This window comes from Balaenoptera borealis, assembly GCF_965194805.1.
Source record: "Balaenoptera borealis genome assembly, chromosome: 4".
Lineage (NCBI taxonomy): Eukaryota > Metazoa > Chordata > Mammalia > Artiodactyla > Balaenopteridae > Balaenoptera > Balaenoptera borealis.
The window spans coordinates 107687719-107709305 of record NC_138861.1 but is presented as its reverse complement, the minus strand read 5'-3'; the positions used below and the strand labels follow the sequence as shown (position 1 = coordinate 107709305).

General features: G+C 41.4%; 2 protein-coding genes across 6 annotated transcripts in view; both read left to right on the top strand.

Moving 5' to 3' along the window:
- Positions 1-21587, top strand: part of CC2D2A (coiled-coil and C2 domain containing 2A) — a 183485-nt gene that overhangs the window by 74660 nt on the left and 87238 nt on the right. For 4 of the 5 annotated variants that reach the window (XM_082389471.1, XM_082389468.1, XM_082389467.1 and 1 more), the window contains 6 exons: positions 7306-7394; positions 7724-7825; positions 12666-12767; positions 13507-13683; positions 17382-17544; positions 21361-21497. In XM_082389471.1, coding sequence (XP_082245597.1) covers positions 7306-7394; positions 7724-7825; positions 12666-12767; positions 13507-13683; positions 17382-17544; positions 21361-21497 — 770 coding nt within the window. The remainder of the gene's footprint in view (positions 1-7305; positions 7395-7723; positions 7826-12665; positions 12768-13506; positions 13684-17381; positions 17545-21360; positions 21498-21587) is intronic. The other variant, XM_082389470.1, reaches the window with a different exon arrangement.
- The window catches only part of BST1 (bone marrow stromal cell antigen 1), a 249487-nt gene continuing 229814 nt past the window's right edge, over positions 1915-21587 (top strand). The window contains 1 exon segment of the mRNA XM_082389530.1: positions 1915-1975. The gene's annotated coding sequence lies outside the window, so the exon portion shown is untranslated.

The following is a 21587-nucleotide window of genomic DNA, read 5'->3' as shown; positions in this document are numbered from 1 at the left end:
GAAAAACTGAAAGCACTTCCTCTAAGATCAAGAACAAGACAAGGATGTCCACTCTTGCCACTATTATTCAACATAGTTCTGGAAGTCCTAGCCACAGCAATCGGAGAAGAGAAAGAAATAAAAGGAATACAAATTGGAAAAGAAGTAAAACTGTCACTGTTTGCAGATGACATGATACTATACATAGAGAATCCTAAAGATGCCACCAGAAAATTACTAGAGCTAATCAATGAATTTGGTAAAGTTGCAGGATACAAAATTAATGCACAGAAATCTCTTGCATTCCTATACACTAACAACGAAAGATCAGAAAGAGAAATCAGGGAAACAATCCCATTCACCACTGCAACAAAAAGAATAAAATATATTGGAATAAACCTACTTAAGGAGGTAAAAGACCTGTACTCAGAAAACTATAAGACACTGATGAAAGAAATCAAAGATGACACAAACAGATGGAGAGATTTACCATGTTCTTGGATTGGAAGAATCAATATTGTGAAAATGACTATATTACACAAAGTAATCTACAGATTCAATGCAATCCTTATCAAATTACCAATGGCATTTTTTACAGAACTAGAAGAAAAAATCTTAAAATTTGTATGGAGACACAAAATACCCCGAATAGCCAAAGCAATCTTGAGGGAAAAAAACGGAGCTGGAGGAATCAGACTCCCTGACTTCAGACTATACTATAAGGCTACAGTAATCAAGACAATATGGTACTGGCACAAAAACAGAAATATAGATGAGTGGAACAGGATAGAAAGCCCAGAGATAAACCCACGCACCTATGGTCAACTAATCTATGACAAAGGAGGCAAGGATATACAATGGAGAAAAGACAGTCTCTTCAATAAGTGGTGTGGGAAAACCGGACAGCTACATGTAAAAGAATGAAATTAGAACACTCCCTAACACCATACACAAAAATAAACTCAAAATGGATTAAAGACTGAAATGTAAGACCGTACCCTATAAAACTCTTAGAGGAAAACATAGGCAGAACACTCTATGACATAAATCACAGCAAGATCTTTTTTGACCCACCTCCTAGAGAAATGGAAATAAAAACGAAAATAAACAAATGGGACCTAATGCAAATTAAAAGCTTTTGCACAGCAAAGGAAACTATAAACAAGACAAAAAGACAACCCTCAGAATGGGAGAAAATATTTGCAAATGAATCAATAGACAAAGGATTAATCTCCAAAATATATAGACAGCTCATGCAGCTCAATATTAAAAAAACAAACAACCCAATCAAAAAATGGGCAGAAGAATTAAATAGACATTTTTCCAAAGAAGACATGCAATGGCCATGAGGCACATTAAAAGCTGCTCAACATCACTAATTATTAGAGAAATGCAAATCAAAACTACAATGAGGTATCACCTCACACCAGTTAGAATGGGCATCATTGGAAAATCTACAACAAATGCTGGAGAGGGTGTGGAGAAAAGGGAACCCTCTTGCACTGTTGGTGGGAATGTAAATTGATACAGCCGCTATAGAGAACAGTATGGAATTTCCTTAAAAAACTAAAAATAGAATTACCATATGACCCAACAATCCCACTACTGGGCATATACCCCCAGAGAAAACCATAATTCAAAAACACACATGCACCCCAGTGTTCATTGAAGTACTATTTACAATAGCCAAGTCATGGAAACAGCATAAATTCGTCTGCCCATTGACAGATGAATGGAAAAAGATGTGGTACGTATATACAATGGAATATTCCTCAGCCATAAAAAGGAATGTAATTGGGTCATTTGTAGAGACGTGGATGGACCTAGAGACTGTCACACAGAGTGAAGTAAGTCAGAAAGAGAAAAACAAATATTGTATATTAAACGCATATATGTGAAATCTAGAAAAATGGTACAGATGAACTGGTTTGCAAGGCAGAAATAGAGGCACAGATGTAGAGAACAAACGTATGGACACCAAAGGGGGAAAGTGGTGGTGGTGGGATGAATTGGGAGATTGGGATTGACGTATATACACAAATATGTATAAAATAGATAACTGATAAAAAGTAGCTTTTAAAAAAAGTCTTTCTCTGCTCACCATCTTAACAAATTGAATTTTTGATTGAGTTATTTATTATCAATATCAATAATGCACAACTGAAGAAGACATAAAGGTACTGTAAAATTTCTTCAATATGTATTAATCATAAGAAGTAAAATAAATAAATAAAACCTTTTAGAAGCATAGTCTTTAACTAGCATAGAAAGGTAGAAGAGTGAAGTAATTAACCAAGAATCATAGGCACACTCACCTATTCGACAATCTGTGATTTCAGATAGTACCAACTCAAATCCAACCAACTTAGTCATTCCTCAGTATCCACAGGGATTGGTTCCAGGACCACTCCCCGCCCCACCCCACCCTATGGATACCAAAATCCATCGATGCTCAGGTCCCTTATATAAAATGGCATAGAGTTTGCATATAACCTACATATATCGTCCTGTATACTTTAAATGATGTCTTGATTATTTATAATACCTAATACAATGTCAATGCTATGTAAATAGTTGCTGGTTTGCAGCAAATTCAAGTCTTGCTTTTTGGAACTTTCTGGAATTTTTTCCAAATGTTTTCTATCCGTGCCTGGTTGAATCAGCAGATGCGGAACCCATGGACACAGAGGGCTGGCTGAACTGCATTTCTAATTTTATGTCAAGTCCTTGGAAAGTCCTTGTACACCCCAATGTATACAGAGAGCTCTGGTCTGGCAGTGTGATTCACAGAACAAATGGTCTGTCAAGACGTGTGGGAATGTCTGCAAAAGTAAGGGAAAGAGGAGAACACTTCCAGATTGTGGACTAAAGACTTTGGAAAATGACTTCTCCTTAAAAAAAACAACATCCCATCAACTCAGGGACAGTAGATGAGAAGATTGGAAAATTATTTCAAAATGCAATGCCTATTTTATTATAAGGTGGTTGTGTTTTCTGAGGGGTCACGTATAATGGAAGTGGTTTAAAGAAAAATGGAACCTGTCCATCTTGTGATGAAGTCCGTAAGGAGAGAGAAATAGTGAGTATGGGTGACAGGAAAAGGTGACAGCGCGAAGAAGATCCGGAAGCAGCACGAGGCTGATGAAGCTTTGGGGTTCACGGCTTTGCTGAGCAGCCAGTGCGGTGTTGCTGAACTTGTAATCCCTGCTGCCTCTGATGAAAAACATCACGTGGCCAAGGACATCCATATTTCATACTAACGGACATCATGTATATATTTTTAATGGCATGTCTTGAAATTCTCTCATTACCCATAAGTTCTTGCATGTCCTCAACTCAAATCTTTAATAATTTAAACAATTATTTTCATTGCACTCTTGGATACTGTGGAAACTTTATCCGTGCCAGGTTTTCTTAGCTGTGTCACGGAGCCTCTTTAGTAAATGTGAAATCACATCACACCCTTTTTCAAGTTTGGCAAATCACTTCTTAGCCCCAGGGCAGGACAAATAGAGACAGTTTGGGACCACGTAGCTGATTAGTCATGTAGTGGAGTAAGTGACAATAAGGGGGAAAAATGTCTTATGAGGATTGTCTTCGTGTTTCTAGCTGTTTAAAGACACTCTGTTTGCCATAGACTACCAACATAAAAATGAAAGTCCCTAAGCCCTATTAGTTATTATGTCAAAGGGAGTGAATTAGTACGCTTGGTTTCCATGGTTATCATGGTAGTAATATTACCTTAAAAAGAAAAAAGTTGTCATCATCTGATTTCATCCAAATGAGGATTACATTTATTTTGTTTGAAATCCCTCTTTAAATATAATATCTCTCACACCCTCATGGTTCCTTCATGTGTTTTCCTTCATTGATACAGTGCTACAAGGTGCCAGGTACAAAAGTCACCAACGTGGTCCTTGCCCTCAAGCAGGTCACATTCTAGCTGGGAAAATAACATCTCACCACTAGTTGTACAGATCAGATTTGGAAATCTTTATGCCCTCCAAATGTATTTCACTAACACAGAGTTTTGAAAAAATCAGGCAAGAACTACTTTTGACCACTTCAGAATTTTTCGAGTTTTTTAAAACTAATACGTACTAAAGAAGCCCCTTTGGTTTCTTTATTCAGAAGAGATAGTGTTTAAATAAAATATCGTCTCTCTTTTAAAGAATAATTCATAAAATTATTCTAATGAGCTCCATTTATGCAATAGCTATTTTAAGTCAATTTGAAAAACTAGATCTCTTTTTAAAAAAGCAGGGGGAAGGAGAGTAAATAAACAAGATATTTTTTCACGTTCAAAGGCATGCCTTGTTAACTCTGAAAGGGCAGCTCTCTGGGGGCAGAAGCAAAGAGAGTGATCAGCCAGAGAACAGGGTGGGCAAGCCCCAGGGGGTCCAGTCTAGAAGCCCTTCTTTATCGGCCTAGGTGGTCCACACACACTTAGTGACACTTACCTGTGCCCGCCCTTTGTGGCTGAAAACCAGAGAACCTGGGAGAGGAAGGAGGTACTCATCAAATAACCACACAAATATATAAATTCAAAATGTGACAAACGCGGTACAGGAAACATCTTGGGACTTTGACATGGGGATATGATCTACCATGGGTAGATGATCTTTAAATTAGGAAATAATGACTTGATTTTTTTTTTTTTTGATTCCAGCAACTTTTATTTGTTATAAAGTATCTGAAGATTCTTTTCGATTTTCACATATGTAATTATTTCATCAGAAAATAATGAGAATTTTGTTTCTTATCTAATGTTTAACATTCACATGTCTTTTTATTGCTCTGTCATGCTGTTTATGATATTCGTACAACGCTGAAAAATAGTGGTAACAGCAGCCATCCTTGTCTTGGTGAGAAACTCTGAGAAGATAATTAATGGTAAGAAAATCAACCATTAATTATATTTCTAGCAGGGTTCTTATTAATATAAACCCTCTTATTAATGATATCTTCTTCGATTTCTACTGATTTTTTTTTAAACATCTTTATTGGAGTATAATTGCTTTACAATGGTGTGTTAGTTTCTGCTTTATAACAAAGTGAATCAGTTATACATATACATATGTTCCCATATCTCTTCCCTCTTGCAGCTCCCTCCCTCCCACCCTCCCTATCCCACCCCTCTAGGTGGTCACAAAGCACAGAGCTGATCTCCCTGTGCTATGCGGCTGCTTCCCACTAGCTATCTATTTTACTTTTGGTAGTGTATATATGTCCATGACACTCTCTCACCCTGTCACATCTCACCCCTCCCCCTCCCCATATCCTCAAGTCCATTCTCTAGTAGGTCTGTGTCTTTATTCCCGTAATGACTTGATTTTTTACATGAGTTGAAAAACAATGCCAAAGGACTTTTTATCGAGCTAATGGAGATTCTTCTAAAGAACTTGAACCTCAATCCACACATGCAAGACTGTGATCTTCACTACAGTTATCTCATGCTTTCCTACAGGCATTGAGGAGATGGCATGATTGGTGCCTGATAAAGTAGGATTTTACATCTCTCTATCACACAGAAGGAAGGAAGCCCAGCCTCAGCACTGAGCGGCCAAGTTGCAGAAATAGCTCCGAAGCCCAGTATCGCTTTTCTGCGTAAGCGGAGGCCGAAGGGCCAGCACAGCGGCCTCTGCCCGTCATCACTTCCTCTCTCTGCCACGATTCCTTCCACCTGCTAATAAATCATCTTGCCTTCTCTTTTTCTTTCATTTGTTAGCCTTTGTCCCTTAACAGTGCCAATGGCTACAGGGTCAGAAGCCTCCTGTCTCTGCACTCTCTCCCTCGGGAAAGGTTTTCTCAAGACGTTAACATCACCATGGTAGAAACGCTTCCTAAGTCTTCATCTTGGGGCCTGGACCCCTTCCCGGAGCTCAGGTGCAGGACAAGCACACATTTCCATATCCTTCCAGCACCTCAGACTCGTTCCAGCTGCAAACTGATCCCCTTCAGTATCTCCCAGACTGGCTTCCCTCCTCTTTTCTCTTTCTCAGGAACCCCAAACCCCTACTCACCTCAGTCAAAACCTCAGACACCTTCACCTTCTCTTTCTCTTTGCTCTAAACCGGGGGTCCTCCAACTTGAGTGTGTCTTTAAATCACCCAGATGGTGGCTCCACCCCCAGGTTCTGATTCACTGAGTCTGTCTGGGGCCTGGCCTGAGTGTTTGCCCGTCCACCAGGTGCCCAGAAGATGCTGCCACTGCTGGGAGAACTAGTGCCCTACCTCGCCATCGTCACTAGGGACAACTGTACCATTTCTCTTGTGGCGTCTTCGCAATTATTCCCACAGACTCCCTCTTTATTATCTCACCAGGGTATCCCAGCTGGGGTCCCTGGTGCCTCCACCCCAACCATGCTGTACCTGCAGGCCCAGGAACAGCTTCAGAAAATGCTGCTTCACTTCCTCCTCTCTCCACATCCTTCAAGACATCCCCACCGCATGGAGAATATATTCCAGACTCCTTCTTGTGACATCAGAGGCTCCCCATGACTTGACCCCAAACTCCTTCCGCAAGCTTATCTTCTACTTCATCCCAGTAGAGCCTCTCTGCTCCAAGCATAACATTCTGTTCCCCCAAATGCTTTGTTCTATTTCCACCTCTTTCATAATGGTGTAGAGCATTTGGGACCAAATCCCAAGCAGTCCACTTCCTCGGTGTGCAATCGTAATGCCAGTCAGTTATCACAGAGGGCCTCGGGGTCTTCATCTTCAAGGTGCCAGGTGGTCCCTCCTAGCAGGGATGGCGTAAGATTGACGAGAAGATGCATTCAACACATTATCACAGAGCCCGACACAAAATAGCTGAACAACATTTCATGATATTTATGTATAGGTTTAATAATATGTACAAAATACGTGTTGTCTGTATGAGATAGCCCGGGGCTATAGAACCTCTCATGGAAAAGGTTTCTCTGACTGAAGTTATCAGTGCTGTTGAAAGTTGAACTCAGAAATCAACAGCCATCCATTCATCCGACAAGCCTGTTTCTCAAATCAACAAATTCGAGAACCTCTTCCCAATGGTAATTGAATTGGTAAGTGTGTCAGTGCCTTGAGTAGTCAAATGTCATTTGTTTTATTCTTAGTTAAGTTGATGTAAGAGCCTTAATAGGACCGAGGTTTTCACTGTCCGTCTTAAAGAAGCCAAGGCATGTCCTTATTACATCAAATGGACGGTTATCAACATTATCTCATGATTGCTTATGTGAAGTTCTAAACTTGCAAAATAAAATTACATTCTCTTGCTATTTTTCAATCTAATCTTCCCTTTGGAAAAAAAAAAATGTTTTAAAGTAATTTTCTTGTATTGCTTTAGGCTTACCTCCAATTCCTTCAGCTTCCAGAACAGGCTTTGCAGAATTTTCCATGAGAGAACGCATGAGGGAGAAATTACAAGCTGCAAGGGTGAGAGAAACCACAGGAATATTTTGTTCGGTGCTGATTGCAATGCTTCTGGTCTTGTCTAGCTTGCTTTGTTTGCTCAAAACTGCATGGATTTTAATACCGTTAAATTTGTTTTTCATGTTCTAAATGTTAATGCAGTATTTGATATTGGCACAGATGAAAATTATACTTAAGAAGAATTTAACATCCTTTTTCTAAATCATTGTTCTTATCTCTTAAAGAAGTATAACGTGTATTTTTTACTGATTTATTTTCTCCTAAGATGGTGACCAAGATTTTCATAGCATCACTGACATGATGTAGCAATAATTTTCTGTTCGACTTTTTAGTCCAAAGCAGAAAGTGCGTTGCTGCAGGAAATTCCCACCCCTCGGCCCAGGCGCTTACGAAGTCCCAGTGAGAGAGAATTGGAGACTGAATTTGGCACAGAGGTGAGAAATGGGCCATCCCTACTTTGTGACCAAGGACAGTGAAGCAGAATATAAATTTTCCAGCAAAAGTTCTAGAACAGAGCTATGCACAGAGGAGGTGTTAAATGCTTATTATTAATAATAATAGCTACTATTTATAGAGTGCTACTCGGTGCCAGGCATTTTACCAAGTCTGCCCCATGTTATCACATGCCCTTATCCCAACACGCCTATGAGGTGGGTACTATTATTTCCATTCACATTTGATATATGAGGTTCAGAGGGGCTGCAAAGCCATCCCCAGGTCACAGAGCATGTATGTGGAGGAGTCAGGATTTGACCCCAGCTCTATCTCATTCCCAGTCTGTCTCAAAGGTCAGTGTTGCTGGGTCCATGGATCTTGCTGGGAAACAGAGAAAGAGATGAGAATAGAATCTGATCGTGGGGGCCTTGAGTGTTACACTAAGGAGCACTGATGGTTTTTCATAAGCAGTGGAAAGCAATTGACAATAGGATCGGGAGGTGGTTTGAATACCCTGGGTTGATTTTTGTTTGAATCTGAGATGCTGGTGAAGCATCACAGCATGTGTTCCTCTGGAGATGCACATAGAGGAAGGGACCTGGGCCTGGAGAAACAGATTTTGGAAGCATTTCTACTGTGGTGAGTTTTGAAGTTTTGAGAGTGCCTTTGCTTCCTGAGGGAAAGAAGACTGAATGAAGACAGTCTTACACTTGGAGAAAAACTGACAGTAAAAGCCCATGAAGCAGAGTGGAAGCCAGTAAAAGATAGAAAGACGTAGCAGGGATGTTGCTGAAGGACAAGCATATAAGAGGGTAAAAGAAGGAACAGAAAGAACAGAGCAAATGGCTCAATGAAGTGTTTGCAAGTCTAATCCAATGGTTTGTTGTTGATGATGATGGTTTTAGTTGTTTTCAAAGTCTATGCTTTAGGGATATTTCTGAAACACAACCACTGATTTCTTAGATGATGCCTTTTCTTTTTCTATGATGAGATGCTACAAATTTTTACCTATATTCATCCCAAACAAACCAGAGATTGCATGATTACAAGGAAAGTTGTAGCCATCCTCATAGGTTGTTGGAACACTCAGTCAGTCCCCTAAAAAGGCTTTATGACAATTTGTTACTCCATTCTACTGAGGACACGTTTCTTGTTCTTTAATTCCAATTTATTTTCTTCCGTAAGAGCCATAATTGTAAGAGCCATAATTCTAAAATATTGGAAAATAAAGAAAAAGTCCCTGAAATCCCATCATGATGACACAAACACTTCGATTGTTTCAGCAGGTGTGTGAGTCTCGGCTTCTGGTCAAGTGGGCTAAGTGATAGGAGGGTCTGGTCTCCTATATCCGGCCTTGTCTGTACCTTCTGATGGATAATCATTTCACACAGTCGTGGTAGTTCTCACTTGACCATGGGCCATTAATATGATATCCAAATCAAGCTGGAAGTTTTAGAAGTAAAAATGTACTCCCTAGCCTCATAGGGTATTTATTTCTCCTTGTGAGCAGGACCTTGACCTGTATGTCTGTCATAGTCTATCTCCCCTAAGAGCCATTCTGTGGATTTGAGGCAAACGTCAACTGCCTTGCCCTTAGACCTGATCTCAGGTTGCTAATGGAACATACCATTCACAAGCACATTTCTTCATGTGTACACCTCAACCCAGAAGGAATATCTAAAAAGTGGTCCATTTATATCCTGTGGAGCAAAGAGCAAAGCACACGAAGAACCCAGATGCTGGACCTCAGCTGCCCAGCATTCAGTGCTGGCAATCTCACACACTAGCTGTGTGACCTTGGACATGTAACTTATCTACTCTCTGGACCCCACTTTCCACCTCTGTAAAAATAGGGATACTACTAGATCCCAATTCTTGGTATTGTTTTGAGGATTAAATGATCTCATACATGCTACAGTGTTTCAGACAGCACCTGGCACATGGTAAGCCCTCTCTCTGTAAGTGTTAGCTAGTGTTAGAGGCTGTAGGGTCAGAGTGAAAAGGAGAAACCAGTTGGGAATATGGTGGAGAATCCAAATTATCAACACAAACCTGTGCTTAACTCTTGTTTGCATTTCTATTTACGTTATACTCAGCAGACTTGTGATAAGAGAACAAAGCCAAACACAAATCTCCAAGAACATGTCAACATCAAAGTGGAAATAACACAGAACTTTTGACTACTTGGTCTCCACTACACATGACCATAATGTCTTTATTTCCTGGGCCTGGTTCTCTGTCCCAGGTGACCCAAGTTCTGATCCCTTGACACACTCTACCTGTTGCCCAGCCAGCATCTACAGGAGACTCCTTCCTGCCAGGTGCCCACTGGGCTCTGAATACACAGGGATGTCAGACACAGCCAACTCTCAAGGATCCCAGTAGGGATGACAGGCAGGTTATCAAACAATGGAAGTACAGGGTGATTAAGATCTGTGGTGGGTGCTATTAGGAGCTCATAGAAAGGGCACTTGGCTCCAGCCTTGGAGTCAGTTTACGTAAAATTTGAGGAGTCTTAGCTTAGGCAATGGTTTCTTATCTCTGACTCCGAAACACAAGTGGCAAAAGAATAAATAGATACACTGGACTTCTTCAAAATTAAACATTTCTGAGCTTCAAAGAAACCATCAAGAAAGTGAAAAGACAACACACAGAATGGGAGAAATTATTTGGAAATCATATATCTTGATTAATATCATGACTGATATCAAGAATGTATAAAAATCTGAGGTATCTGCAAGACAATCCAGATTAGGATGTCTTTTAAGAAATTAAAAACATTGATTAACAGTTTAGAAGAGAGATAAGGGCTAGAACTAGTATATTTTGTAATTATGGTATGGTAAAAGTAATGAGACTTGGGGCTTCCCTGGTGGCACAGTGGTTGAGAATCTGCCTGCTAATGCAGGGGACACGGGTTCGAGCCCTGGTCTGGGAAGATCCCACATGCCGCGGAGCAATTGGGCCTGTGAGCCACAACTACTGAGCCTGTGCTCCGCAACAAGAGAGGCCACAATAGTGAGAGGCCCGTGCACCGCGATGAAGAGTGGCCCCCGCCCGCCACAACTAGAGAAAGCCCTCGCACAGAAACGAAGACCCAACACAGACAAAAATAAATAAATAAATAAATAAATATTTTTTTTTAATTAAAAAAAAAAAGTAATGAGACTTGATATTGCCTAGTTCAAGCTAGAAGAGGGCCATAGAGCCTTCTTGGAGGATACAACAAATTCAAGGGTGAGAAAGAATTCCTAGCTGGACACATGCACATATCATGATAGGCATTCAAGTTGAAATTAAATGTTATTATTACTTTAAGCTTATATAAAGATATTATAGGTGATAGTTCTTTAAAATTTAATTCTGCACACTCAATCCTTTTAAATATATTTAATAGCTTTTAATATGCTAGTATAATTTACTTTTAAATATTTTTAGATTTTAATAAAAATTAAATTACAAGCTTTTCAATCAAGTCCATAAATATCATAATAAAACTGTCAATATTACAATAAAAGACACCAATGAAATTATATTTTCGGAACTTAATAGCCTCTATGCCAAGCAAGTATAGAAAGGGATGGGAAGAAACACAAAGAATAAAATACTAATCTCCACATACACATATTTGCCACATGGAATTTAACCTACTCATTTTATTTTCTAAACGGCTAGTGTTTCTGCCTGGTCTTGTGTTTTAGTATCATCATCTTTACAGTTCTCTAAAACGCAAGGCTGGCCTACACACAGAGTCAAGCTTCTCTTCTCTCTTTTTGCTTGACCCCTTGGCTTGTTTTCATGCTGTCAAACATATCAGTCTCCCTCATGGGCTGTCGGAGGTGGGGGATTCTGAGGCAGGCAGGAGCAGAATGGCATCCTCAGCAGTGAACGAGAAAGCTTTAGCCCTGTTTTATGAGAAGACTTAACTTGGAAGATCCTTAGAAAATCTTCCTGATCCAGCACTGGAACCTGATCTTTAGTCTACACTAGTTTTTTCAGTTGTTTCTCCTTACACCAAGTAATACCCATCTGCTTCTTTCCTCATCTTCAAAAACACCATTTAAAATTCTGGAATTTACCAAGACAAATAATAACTCTTTGCATTGCACTGTGAAATTTATTCATTAGCACGCCTTCAACTTCTATATAATTGAGTACTAGTACATAACTACTTAACCTTATACTGCAAAATGAGAAAATGGAGGGAAAGCGTAGAATTTTACATAAATTGGAAGTGTATGTATTCTCTTGCTAGTATGATAGACTATACCCAACTGATGTCCTCATTTTTATTCTGGCCATTGCTGGACATCTAGCTGCATTTGGGTGAAATTTTATAGCACCTTATCTTAGCTGTTCCAAGTATTTCTAGCTTTCATCACAGAGGTGTCTCTGGGTAAACGCCTGAGGAGACTCAGTCAGCCATTCTGAGATTTACACAAAACTGAAAGGCCAGGGCCTGGGGCAGCCCTTGCCCACTTGGACTTATTTATAATCAAACATCATTGATACTTTTCATCATAGACTGTTTGGAAATGATGCTCTGTGAGCTGGATAATCTATTGATCTATAGGATGAAATAACACTTTTCATTTTCAGGTTTATTGACTATAAAATTTTATATTTGTTTAGTCTTGAGAGAGACAGAGCTGAGTAAGAAAATATTCAGCCATGTTAACATTCAAATATATTTGAAATTTGTAAACATTTCATTCCTTAGAAATGGTGAAATGCATCAATGGTCAGAAGATAAGACTTTTGAAGGTTAATGCTTGTTTTAGAACGTCCTTAGTTTCTTGATTTAAATGGTGCCTCTATCATTTTTTTCTACTCGTATAGCCAGGTAGAGAGGTACAAAGGACTCAACAAGAAGATGACTCCCAAGGTTTTTCAAGAGTAAAATTCCATGATTCTGCGCGAAAAATCAAGTCTAAACCCCCGGTGAGAAATCCTATCTTTTTAAATCATGTTTGTTTTAAATCATGCATTCTTTAAATCATGTATTTTGTTGATTTGTTTGTTTTTCAAAAATATTCAAAATGAAATGACTATACACACAAGCTGACTCCTATTGCATGGAGTATGCAAGAAAAAGTATGAGAAATGATTCCTACTTTTGGAATCCTAGAATCAGGTGGAGAGATTAGAATACTGCCTACTTTGGGGAAGGGAAATGCATGGAAGGGCAGGAAATGTTCATGATAAGACCTACTTGTTCAGCCAAGAAGTTGCACCAGTTTTTACTATGGGGAAAAAAGGGGATACTAACTCAAGAAGAATTAAAACAAACTCAAAAATGGTCTTTTTTTATAAAAAAGTTTAACAAACGCTGTATTGCTCAAAATTAAAAGTATCTCAGCATTGGCCTATAAAACACTGAACCCACTTTTTTGCATTTTAATCATCTTTTCTAAAGCATTTACTGATATAAATAATGTATTTATGTGCTTGTAGGAAGGTAAATAATTGCTGATTTATAAAAAATGTAACTCATTAAAGTTACTTAACTAAGGAGGCCTGTTGCATCTGTTAAAGTTCACCACCTTCAACAAAGGTAATATGCTTAGGAGGCCTAGAATGTGCCTGATGCTCTCAGCATCCAGCCAGCTGTCAGTGAACCGTGCAGAGCTTAGCTCAGTTTAGATAATCCCAAATTCTATTGCTTGCTGCTTCTCTGTAGGTTCCGCCTGGCTTCCCTTCTGCTGAGGAAGCTTATAACTTCTTTACTTTCAACTTTGATCCCGAACCAGAGGAATCAGAGGAAAAACCAAAAGCAAAAAGTAGAGATGGAACTAACCAAGAGGAGGAGGAAGGAGAGGAAGAAGAGCCACCTGTGCAAGAAGGAGTAAGCAAAATGGTATTTAGTATTAGGATGGTAATGAGGAGAGGGATGATGATGATGATGATGATGACGATGGTGATGATGGTATTGGTGATGATGGTGATGATGGTATTGGTGATGATCGTGATGAGGATGATGATGGTGACGATGATGGTGACAATGATGGTGATGATATCCTAGCCAGGAAGAAAGTGGCTGGGAACAAACTCACCACCCCCACACAGAACAACTCATCCATGTCCTATCTGAAAGCAATAAGAATACCAGATTCACATTACTTTCTTAGCCCTTGATTTTACCCCATAATTTGGGGACTAAGGACCTTAATTAAATCTGTGCATCTTTCTCTTGTGGAAAAAAAAAAAGCATAGCAACATGGTTTACAGATTTTTCTTGCTAGACTCCACACAAGGATTAGTATTCATTTCATATACAAAACGTTTACCTCTCCAAGGCAAATGAAACCTATCTCTCTCTCTCTCCCCACAACCTTACAGGTGAGCAGCTTTTTGTGCCCCATACCACACCCAAGCTACAATTCAGATTCTGTAATTGTGGGTGGGATGTGTGAAATCAAAGAAAACATGCTATTAAAAATGGGCAGAGGGGGCTTCCCTAGTGGCGCAGTGGTTGAGAGTCTGCCTGCTAATGCAGGGGACACGGGTTCGAGCCCTGGTCTGGGAAGATCCCACATGCCGCGGAGCAACTAAGCCCGTGCGCCACAACTACTGAGCCTGCGCGTCTGGAGCCTGTGCTCCGCAACAAGAGAGGCCGCGATAGTGAGAGGCCCGCACACCGCGATGAAGAGTGGCCCCCGCTTGCCACAACTAGAGAAAGCCCTCGCACAGAAACGAAGACCCAACATAGCAATCAATCAATCAATAAATAAATCTTAAAGTGTACAGTGGTTTAAAAAAAAAAAAATGGGCAGAGGACTTGAATAGCCATCTCTTCAAGGAAGATATACAAAGGGCCAATAAGTACATGAAAATATGCTTAACAGCATTAATCATTAGGGAAACGCAAATCAAAAGCACAATAAGATACCACTTTACACAGATTAGAGTGACTATTATAAGATAGATAGATAGATAGATAAAGGAAGGAAGGGAGGGAAGGAGGAAGGCAGGCAGGAAGGAAAAGTATTGGCAAGTATGTGGAGAAACTTGTGCATCACTGATGGTGATGCAAAGTGCTACAGCTGCTGTGGAAAATGTCTATTTCTGAGGTTCCTCAGAAATTGAAACATAGAACTAACTACCATACAATCCAGCAATACCCAAAAGAACTGAAAGCGGACACTCAAACAGATATTTGTACTCCTGTTGATAGAAGCATTATTTACAATAGCCAGAAAGGAAGGAAGTTCTGACATATGCTAAACATGGATGAACCTTGAAGACATTATGCTAAGTGAAATAAGCCGGTTACAAAAGGACAAATATTGTGTGATCCCACTTTCATGAGGTACCTAGAGTTGTCAAGTTCATGGAGAAAGACAGTACAATGGTGGTTGCCAGGGACTGGAGGAGGGGGAAACGGGGAGATATTGTTTAATGGGGACAGAGTTTCAGTTGGGGAAGATGAAAAAGTTCTGGAGATGGATAGTGACGTTGGTTGTACGACAATATAAATATACTTAATGCCACAGAACTGTACATTTAAATGTGGTTAATATGATAAATTTTATGTTATTTATATTTTACCACATTAAAAAACAAAAAGGAAAACACACCAAAGTGTTTCAGAATTTGCACAGTTGGCCTATTTCTGTGCTTAACTTTTAGTCACCTCCCTTGAAAAATGACTCCCAGAAATGGAATTTCTTACCTAGGTCTATGAAAGCTTGGGAATACTTCAGCGTGCTCTATAATAATTGTTTTACAAATCTATATTCAGCTAGTTCTGGCTCAGGATCTCTCATGAGGTTGCAGACAAGGTGGCCAGGGCTGCATTCATCTGAAGGCTTGACTGAGTTGGGAGGGTTTGCTTCCAAGGTGGCTCACCCATCTGCCCAGCAAGTGCTGGTTGTTGGCGGGAGGCCTCAGTTCAGATCTTCCTGTAAAGCTGCCTGAGTGTCCTCGTGACATGACAGCTGGTTTCCCCAAAGCAAGTGATCCGAGAGGAAGCAAGGAGGAAGCCAGGATGCCTTTTACGACCTAGTGTCAGACACTACATAACCAAACTCATATTCTACTCATAGAAGCAAGTCACTAAGTATGGCCCACATAGAAAGGGAGGAGTATCAGACTCCACTTTTGGAAGGCAGGACTGTGAACAAATCTGTGGGCTTCTTAAATCAGGACATCTCTCTCCAAAAGCCACTTCTCCTTCCTTTTGCATTTTTTTCTCCATGGAATTTCTGTTTCTAAATCTGCCCTTTTGAATCATGCATACTTTGAAGCTCCTCCCCTGTAGCCTGTAGCCCAGGCTCTGGTCTGCCCAGACACTTTTTTAGTATTTTCATACTCAGAGTGGGTTTAGTCTTTCTGGTGGAGGTTTTGGACCATCTGCAGGCCCCATCACTTGCTTCCCTCTTCTGTCTTCTCTGCAGTTTTCTCAGCCTGTATTTGCCCAAAGCAGAGATGGGGCACGAGCAAGAAAGACCACACACTATTATTACCGGATATTTCTCTTTTCACTTTTTTGAAGTTTTTGGCATTCTCTGTCTTCAATTTATGCTGAGAGCTTGGTTACCATGTAGATTTACTTTACCCTTATTATCATTTTGCATATTTGCGGAGGAAATATTAGGAGGCAGGAAGCTAGGCTGCTGCCATTGTCTTCAGCTACCTGCCAGCCTCCACAGGATTTTTTTGTGGATTCAGTTCCCTGACCAGGGATCGAATCAAACCCATGCCGCCTGCAGTGGAAGCTCAGAGTCCTAACCACTGGACCGCCAGGGAATTCCCTCTCCACGGGATTTTAAAAGGTGTTCCTCATAAATGGATGTCAGGTTTAAACTTTAAAAAGAAGAACAAGAAGGAAAAAGAAAAGAAGGAGGGGAAAAAAGAGGGAAAAGGAGAAGAAGGAGGAGGAGGAAAAAGAAAAGGAAAAAACGTTTGGAAAATATTCAAACTAAATTAACATGCTTCAGCTGACAATTTGCAATTACAGGTCCCGTGCTTAGAATTTTTACATGCATTATTTAATTTTATTCTCACAAAACCCTAAGAGGTAAAATCTATTAATACCCCAGTCTTACAACTGAGAAGGCTGAGGATCGGAAGGGTACGTAAGTTCCCCACAGTCAACCAGGCAGCATGGGGTGAAGCTGGGGTTCAAGCCCAGGCAGTCTAAGCAGAGTGTGTGGACCCCATGCTTGGTGCATTTGCCCTGGGGTCAGTGCTAGATGGAAGGTTAAAAAGCTGCATAACTCATGAACCCAAGTTCTTTGAGTTACTGTGGAAGAACAGGCACCCTCGAAGGAGGCCACAGTGATTGAGATTTCACTTGCTTTGCTTTGCTTTGCACATCTCTTCTGACCTCAGTGCATTCTGATTTTTCCAAGTATGTGGAAGAGTGAAAAAAACAAAGCTTATTAAATAGGAAAGGCCATATAGTTTTATGCTTTCATTTAGAAAAAGATAAAAAGAAAAGGTAACTTTATTGTAGGAGAAGTTGTTTGGTGCATTTAATATCACTGATTATTTTTGCAAGAAAATTAATTATTTTTGCCTGATTGTTTCTTGCTGTTTTTTAATGAAATGCAGGATGAGGAAGAGCTGCTCGATGGCAGGGATGCTGAAGATCTCCTATTGGGCTTAGATCATGCGGCTGAAGATTTTGTGGCAGTCAGACCTGCGGATTATGAAAGTGTGCACATTCGTCTGCAGATGGAAAAAGAGCTCCTGTTCATACCCAGCAGGCTGACAGGTACTTGCTCTCTTTATCGTCCTGTTCAACTTAGGCATCTTCGTTTTCCTTCAAATGAAACGTGGCTGGTGTATAAGGATGCCTGATTTCCACAGCTGATCCCAATTTCTAATCTGATTTCGTAATCAAGAAATATGTTCAGACAAAAAAATACAGAACATGGAAAAATATCCATTCAACAACACTTATCGATAGACTTAACAGAAGAAATACCAGGATGCTATGGGAACCCCCCCACCAAATCCATGACCAGTTCTGGGGCTGAGAGTGTGTGAGACTCTGAGATTCAGGCTGTGAAAAGGAAAACTCAGTTTCATCCTCTACTTACACTCAACACTTCTAGAACTCATCTGTGACCAGGTGTGTGGGTTTCTTCCCACAGCAACCAATTCTCCAACACCAGCTAGGTGTCCTACAATTGAATTCTGACAGCGTCTACCTGGGGTTAGCGCAGAACCCACAGATTTAGGGCTCGGTCCCACAAGACTTCCCCCTACCTCCCATGCCAACCCTAGGTATTGGGTCACCAGGTTACCCACAGCTCTATTTGACTCTACTACAATGAGATGGTTCCATGACACCATCTTCAGGTTGAATAATTTGCTACAACAGCATGTAGAACTCAAGGAAACACTTACTTATATTTACTGATCTATTATACACTAAAGAAAATGATAGAGGATGCAGATGAACAGATGCACAGGGCGAGGTATGAGGGAAAGCTTCCATGCCCTCTCCAGGCACACAACCTCCCAGCACCTCCATGCGTTCACCAACCAGGAAGCTCTCTAAACCCCTCCAGTGAGGATTGTTACGGAGGCTTCAGTTATGTAGGCATGACTGATTACATCATGGCCACTGGTGATGGATTCTCTCTCTAGACCCTCTCCTGTCCCGGAGGTAGGGATAGAGGGAGGCAGATGCTGAAAGCCCCAGCCCTCTGTTCACATGCTTCGTTTCCCTGGCCACCAGCACCCATCCTGACAGGAGCCCCAGCCACCTGTCATCTCATTAGCATACAGGAGACAATTACCACTCCAGAGATTCCAGGGGTTTGAAGAGCTGTGTGCCAGGAAGCCGGCTGGCCAAGCTTCCTCCTGCATGGGGAAATGGCCAGGCTACTGAAGCCGGGACCATCTGACTAATTGCCAGGTACATCTCCTTTCTTCCTCTCTTTCCTGGGTCTCCCTTTGCTCTTTTTTTTTCCCCTGGAATTTCCTTTCCTCCTGAGAGTTCCTGAGGGATCTCCCCCTAGTTCCAGTGAGTCCTGCAGGAGTGCACCCCTCAGGCTGGGAAGGAGGCCTGAGCTTACCCTACTTGGAAGTCGGATTTCTTTTCATTTGTCCTGTTCTATTTAAGTTCCAATTAAATGCTGAGCCAAAAGCAAATTATTGTTTCTTTTTGAGAGGTCATTTTGAATCAACTATGTTCAAAGTATCATAATTTGTTGGCCATCCCAAGTTTCTTTTTCAAGTAGGTAGCTGGCAAAAGTACCCAAGGATTTTAACTTTGCAATAATAATAATAGTAATAATAATAGTGAATGCACTCTGTGCATTGATTCCACCTGGTACTTTTCCAAATGCTTGATGTGTATCAACGAACGTGCCTCACCCACCCACCAGGGCTGGAGAAGTGACCATTTTTCATGCCCATTTTACAGATGAAGAAGTAGAAGCTCAGAGGAGTTAGGGATCTGGCCCAAGACCACGAAGCTAGTAAAGCAAGGCAGGTTTCCGATCTAGGTGACCTGCTCCAGAGGCCACCCACGTGCACATGCGTCCTGATGCTTCTTCGGGGAGAGAGGCACTGCAGCAGCCTCAGCCAAGGAGGAGCTTTGTCACTTGGGTTTTTGCTCAGAGGACTCACTGTTAGGCCTCTCCCTGGAGCCCACCTGAGTTGGGGATGGAGGTTAGACCCCAGGGGTTGTCTCAGACCGGGCCAGAAACTGGGAGTCGGTAGAGGCAGTGGAAGAGGCTTAGGGGGTCCTGGTTGCACTTCGCTTGCTCTGAGCAGGGGATCAGGACCTCCATTCCGTGGAGGCGACCCCACGACCAAGCACACAGACCCGGCTTTTCCTTCCTGCGGTATGACCTTGAGCATGTTCCTCTATTCTCAGGTGCCTCACCTGAAGACAGGAGACAATGAAACTATCCTGCAAGGTGGCTCTGAGCATTTATTTTTATTTTGAGCATTGAGGAAATAATATGAGTGAAGTGCCTATGTTGCGACTAGCACTTAGCAGGGGATCAAAAATAAGAACTTCTATTACTGTTGCTGTTTTCTTGTTACTGTTTAGAGAATGGTCTCCAAAGCAGAGTGAGTTCATCCCAGGGGTTTAGGAAGAAAACACCAAGACTTCTACTTACATTTATTTTTAATCTCATCCTTTCCTAATTTAATTTTGTTTGTGCCATAGTGCATACATAATAAATAAACATACGTATAACGAACAAGTGCCCAAAAATGTTTCGATGAAAAGTTTTGAAGACCATTGGACTAGTGGTGGACTGATGTTTAGACTTGTGGATAGATGAGGTGGGGGACAGAAAAAAAGGTAAAACAATAGTTTGCTCCACATTTTCTAAGGACCCAGAGATAGGTTTTCCTAGGAATACTGGTATTAGTTGCTTTTTGTGGATGGGTTTGGGATGCAGAGTGTCCAAATGGCCACACACTGGAAAATTAGCAGATTCAGGGATTTTGGGTGTTTTAGAGTGAGATAATTATAAAACGAAAACAAGTCTCCACCTTTCATTGCTCATTGCCAAATTACATCCTGACCTTCATGTCAGCATCTGCCAGCTTCTGCTCTAGCCCACTCTGCTGAAAAAGCAGGCCCAGAGGTCTTTTTGGAATTGTGGATCTGCTCAGTCACTCCCTGGCACAAAGTCTTCAGTGATGCCACCCCCTTGACCAGAACCCAAGCTCCTCTGAGACCTGCAGGGCTCTCCCGGCTCTCCCTCCTGCCCTCTGCTGACATTATCTCCAGGCACTGCCCCTGCCCTCGGCACCACTGCATTCTGGGTGTTTCTGTTTCCCACTCAGCACAGGCTGTTCCCTTGGGCAGACACACTTGCTTGTCCCATCACCAGCTCTTTCCTTCTCAATCTTCAGGAGTCAGTGCAAATGGAAAAGCCTTTTTTCACCGCTCCATCTCAAGTCTATCCCCTTCCCGCCCTGCATTATTATCACAGGTGTTCTTTTCTTCACCGTGCTTACCATTCTCTGAAATCATCTTGTTCCATCCTTTGCTGGCGGTTGCAACCTGTCGGTCCCACTGACCCCCCAGAGCCTCCTGAGCACAGGGCACAGGGGAGCTGTCAGCAAAGATCTGATCTATGAACAGATCAAAGAGGGAGGGAGTAAATGAAGTCACGTTGACTCACGTGAACTTTTTAATTTACAAAGCACTTCCTCATACTTTACTTCATTTAATTCTCTCAAGACCCCAAAGAAATAGATATTATCATCACTTTTGTATGGAAGGAAAGAGTTCAAAGAAGCGTCTGGTCCAAATTCACTCCACTGACGAGCCCAGGAGCAGCTCCCCTGATTTGGGTACCACACTCCTCGCAGTGTGTGAGGCCACGTGGGCGAGTTAGGTGTAGAATTATTTCATGATTCTCCAACATGATACTGCGGGTAAACACATCCATGTTTCCCTTGGTCCTGCTTCTAGAAATCAGTTTGGAGCATTTGCAGTTTCCAAGAACATAAATAAAATCTCCGGTGGCGGTTTTCATTTCACCAAATGGCGGTTTGAAACGTTTAGGTTGGCACTAATGAGGCTCGTATTTATTTATGAACTGTCTAGTGCCTACGTATAAAAAGCTTCCTGAGAATGTGCAGCCCAGGTACCCGGAAGACGAAGGCCTTTACATCGGGGCAAGACTGGAGGTGCCGAGAGTCAACCAGAACATCATGGAGAACAGGTTGCTGGTGCAGGAGCCCGTAAGCTCTCAGCCCTGCTCCCTGACTGTAGCCCAGGAGGGATTCATGGATGCTCTCTATCCTGTGGGCCATCACTGCAGCGTGGCACTC